The 3,741-nt window shown below is 48.5% G+C and overlaps 1 protein-coding gene across 1 annotated transcript in view; it reads left to right on the top strand.

Moving 5' to 3' along the window:
* Positions 1 to 3,735, top strand: part of PPM1B (protein phosphatase, Mg2+/Mn2+ dependent, 1B) — a gene marked incomplete at its 3' end in the record, with an annotated part of 18,476 nt that extends 14,741 nt beyond the window's left edge. The window contains exon 8 of the mRNA XM_010140638.1: positions 3,577 to 3,735. Coding sequence (XP_010138940.1) covers positions 3,577 to 3,735 — 159 coding nt within the window. The remainder of the gene's footprint in view (positions 1 to 3,576) is intronic.
* Positions 3,736 to 3,741: the final 6 nt, after the last annotated feature.

The raw sequence follows: 3,741 nt of genomic DNA, 5'->3' as shown, positions 1-3,741 counted from the left end.
GCAGGAATTGTTATCTCGCCATCCTGGAAGGGAACGAATGCAGTGAGCCTCGTCTCTGAGGTGACCAAAACGTGACCTCCCCGCTAGTCTTACTCACTTGCGGGAGTACATGTGTCGTGGTCTCATTGTCTGTTGAACGGAAAGTGCCCGGGGAGGGGGTAAAAGGGGAGGAAGCTGTTCAGTTACTCAACATCAGACTCTTGACAATGTTGTCACTCTGTGATAACGTTACCACACATCTCCCGTTTAAACAGGAAGCAGAGGTAGGAAGGAAACATACAGCACATGCCCATGATGACATTTCCAAGTGAGGCCGAAATCGAGCCAACCGTGCCCCTGCTTAAATGGGAGTGAGGCAGGAGCGGATCTTCATTTGAAAACGAAGGAACTGCAGAGCACAAAGGTGCATGACTTGCGCTCGGAAATCTTTCCCTTGTGTAGCTGACGCTGTTCACGTGTCTGTCAGAGCAAGGGTGTAGTGCAGGGTCCTGCTGTTGCTAAGTGGAATGTCTGCCTGCGGCAGTCATCTTCATCTGGTAACTTTAGAAAAGGCCAGAAGCAGTATTTACCTTGTCAAAATAAATGTAATTAATTGCTAAAATATTAATGCCTACAAGTAAACATTTATAAACACCCAAAGGCGCACAGACAGACCCCACAACGAAAACAGACCCCAGTCAGATCAACATTTTCAGCTGCGAGCGTGACTTGCTTCGACAGAGCGCACTTTCCTGTGGAGCAGTTTAAACTCTCCGCCCTGAGCTACATGTGCCGGACTGTAGCAGTTTTGCAAATAAGGTCTTGGAAGGTCTATACCTCAAACCCAAGGTGGTATCTTCCTCTAGATTAGCTTCGGTTTTGCTCATCACTCTAAAGATTTCAGTTCATGTTGTGCTTAGAACATTCTGTCATCCAGGCCAGGGATTGACCTTCGCACATGCAGTTTCTGCCAGTCCTTAACATACAGCCGAAGCAAGGAGAAGTTTTGTGGAGCGAGGGACCGAGGAGCGAACGAATCCTTGCTACAGCCACACTCACAGATCGCTCGTGTGGCTTCGGGGTATAGAAGTCACAAGGTTTTCTTTTTTTAGGCATCTCAGCAGAGTACAGGTATTTCGTAAATCCGGGGCTGGAGAGAGCCCTGCGCAGGGCTCACAGAACAGCTTTGCCAGCGCTGGAGCAGAGAGACTCCTGCTCTGACGTGGTGGGGCTCGTGCCTTTACAAGCCCGAGTGAAGTAACAGAAATCTGTCACGTATGGGGGCCTGGTGCTGGCAGATCTTTGAAGGGAATGAGAACAAACTTCTTGATAGCTGAGTAGTGGGTCCCGCTGCAGTGTGACAATACCACGGAGTCATCGTAGCTGAGTGACGTGTTCAAGTATTACTCTTTTTCTCATGGCTTTACTTTGACCAGTTCTGCGCGCGTTCCTAAGACCAGGAGGAATCCTAGTCCAGTCCTGTCGTGTTAGGCCACTCGGGTGAACGCGAGTCCTTAAACACTGGGAACAAGGTTGAAATTCCAGCGGCTGCGTTAATAGTCGCAGTGGCATTTGTGTCAAATGCGTTTGAGGATCTTGTTTGAAACCCATCACGTTCCTCTCTTGCTTTTACTAATGCTGTGCTCGGGCACTTTGCTGAACCCAGTCACGTGTCGTTAAGTGCTGCTACAGGTCATTTATTATTCTGTTCATGGTCAGTAGCACTAAGCTGAAGGACGGGAAGCAGGATGCGAGTTTGAGTATCAAACACCAGCAGCTCGGTTACTTTGACTCCTGCTAGCACTGGAATTGTTGAGGAGTCCCAAGGCTGCTGTCACGTTGCTTGATACTTTTACCCTGCCGTGTTGCATGGGAGCAACAGGTTTGCTGCAGTTTGGCACAAGAATCTTGAAAGATCTGACTCTTGTGAAATGGGGAGGTTCAGGGTGTGTGTTTGCTTTCTCCATCCTCAGAGCAGAACTGGTGGGAGGGAGGAACCATGGACTTGAGATGTTCTCTAAACTTTAAAAAATGGATTCTTCTGCTGTGCTGCCTTGTTTAATATGAGATAGATAAAAAGAGTAACTTTTTTTGTCAAAACGTAAGGAAGGAGATACAGCTGTAGCCTCATCTCAGTGCCATGAGTTTTCCCCGACTTTGTGCTCACGAGGCATTAAACCGGTCACACTTCACACGTTAAGACTCCTGCTCTGACTTGCCTCTCCCTGGACACTCGGAGAGCGATCCGAATGTGAAAACCGCTGATCCACGGGAGGCAAACCAGCCCAAACTAAGTCCAGCCAACCACAGCGCAGGTGTCTCTGGTGGTGCCACAAAGTAAGCTTGGAGGCACAGCATTATATCAAACACTCGGTGTTGTGCGAAAATTGTCCCCTTTTTAACTTAGACTGCGCTGTCCAGTCTCGGGGCTCCTGCTCCAGCCACACTCTGGCCAAACCCGGGCTGTGTCTTGGTGCTGCTGTTAGACTGTAAATAGGGGTGACTGCGGTACTGGTAGTTCACGAAGCTTTCGGACCAGACGACAGTAAAAGTGAGGTCAGCGTGAGACAAGGCAGTCCGAGTGTTGCCTCTCGTGTCTCCCTGGTACCTGGCTGGATGTTAATAGTCTGACTGTGTGTTCCCTTACAGCAGTAGTGCTGCTGTGGGCACCAGCCAGTGAAATTACCCAGCGCGGGTGGCAGAGCGCTGTCACAGATGTGCAGGTCTATTGCAAAAAGAAAAAAAAAAAAACCAACAAAAAACCCAACAGTTTTTTTCAGCGGAATGCTTGTAGCAGACAGGTCTAACCTCAACTCTTCTGATGCCTCTGCTGTTTTGTTTATTATTGCCTTGAAGTTTTGAGCTTTTCCAGCTCCAACAGTTGCAGTTTTGTGTGTGCAGAACCACCCCTTTTTATGGCTTCAGCTCCTGACTCCCACGGGTGATCCACTCGTCACTAGGATTCTGTGCTGTAGGTTGTTGGATTTGACTTGAAACAACTGTCTGACCTGCTGCCTAGTCTGACCTGACTAGGCAACGTGTACCTCTGCCAAAAACAGTGTCTTTCGCTGCTCCACCACCACCAGCTGTGGTGCCGATAAGTAGCTGCTTGGTTTTTTGATGGCAGCACCAGTCACACAAAACTCGGGGGCTGTTTTCTGTAACACTGTTTCTGTTGGCTGTGGAGAAATTCACAATTAAAAATACCGACCTGATTGCTAAGGAAACTTAAATTTTCAGATTTTTCACTGACAGCTGACTGAAGCTGTGGGGAATATGGGCTATATTCATCAGAAGACAACTTGGATCAGGATGGGGTTAGTTGGGAGGAGGTGCTGTATGGACGCAGTCTGGCTCAAAAGAAGCTGAAATGATAAAAAACGCTGGTTTGGTGGTTACCATTTCGTCAGTCGTTACGTTGTGTAACATAGCCAAACATGTTCCAAGATGTACACTGCTAATAAGGTGGTTTATATCGAAGTAGAGCAGAGCTGATGCTTTTTCAATCGGAAATAAACTGTTTCTTTTAAGCAATGTCGTTAGAAAATATTCTAGTTTAACGCCTGATTTTTCTGGGGTCTCGAATCTGGAAACAAGGACCCTGGCGAAGCGGAGGAGAGTGGAACGCAGGGCAAGGTGCTGGAGGCGCTGAGGCAGATGAGGATTAATCATAGGGGGAACTGCCGCCACCTGCTGGAAGCGATGCTGACTAGTTACAGGCTAGCGAAGGGGCAGGGCGAGGAGAGCCAGAGCCCAGCGGAC

This window comes from Buceros rhinoceros, unplaced genomic scaffold, assembly GCF_000710305.1.
Source record: "Buceros rhinoceros silvestris isolate BGI_N320 unplaced genomic scaffold, ASM71030v1 scaffold13797, whole genome shotgun sequence".
NCBI classification, from domain to species: Eukaryota; Metazoa; Chordata; class Aves; order Bucerotiformes; family Bucerotidae; genus Buceros; species Buceros rhinoceros.
Note: the sequence above shows the minus strand (reverse complement) of the source record. Positions and strands in the feature narration are given on the sequence as shown.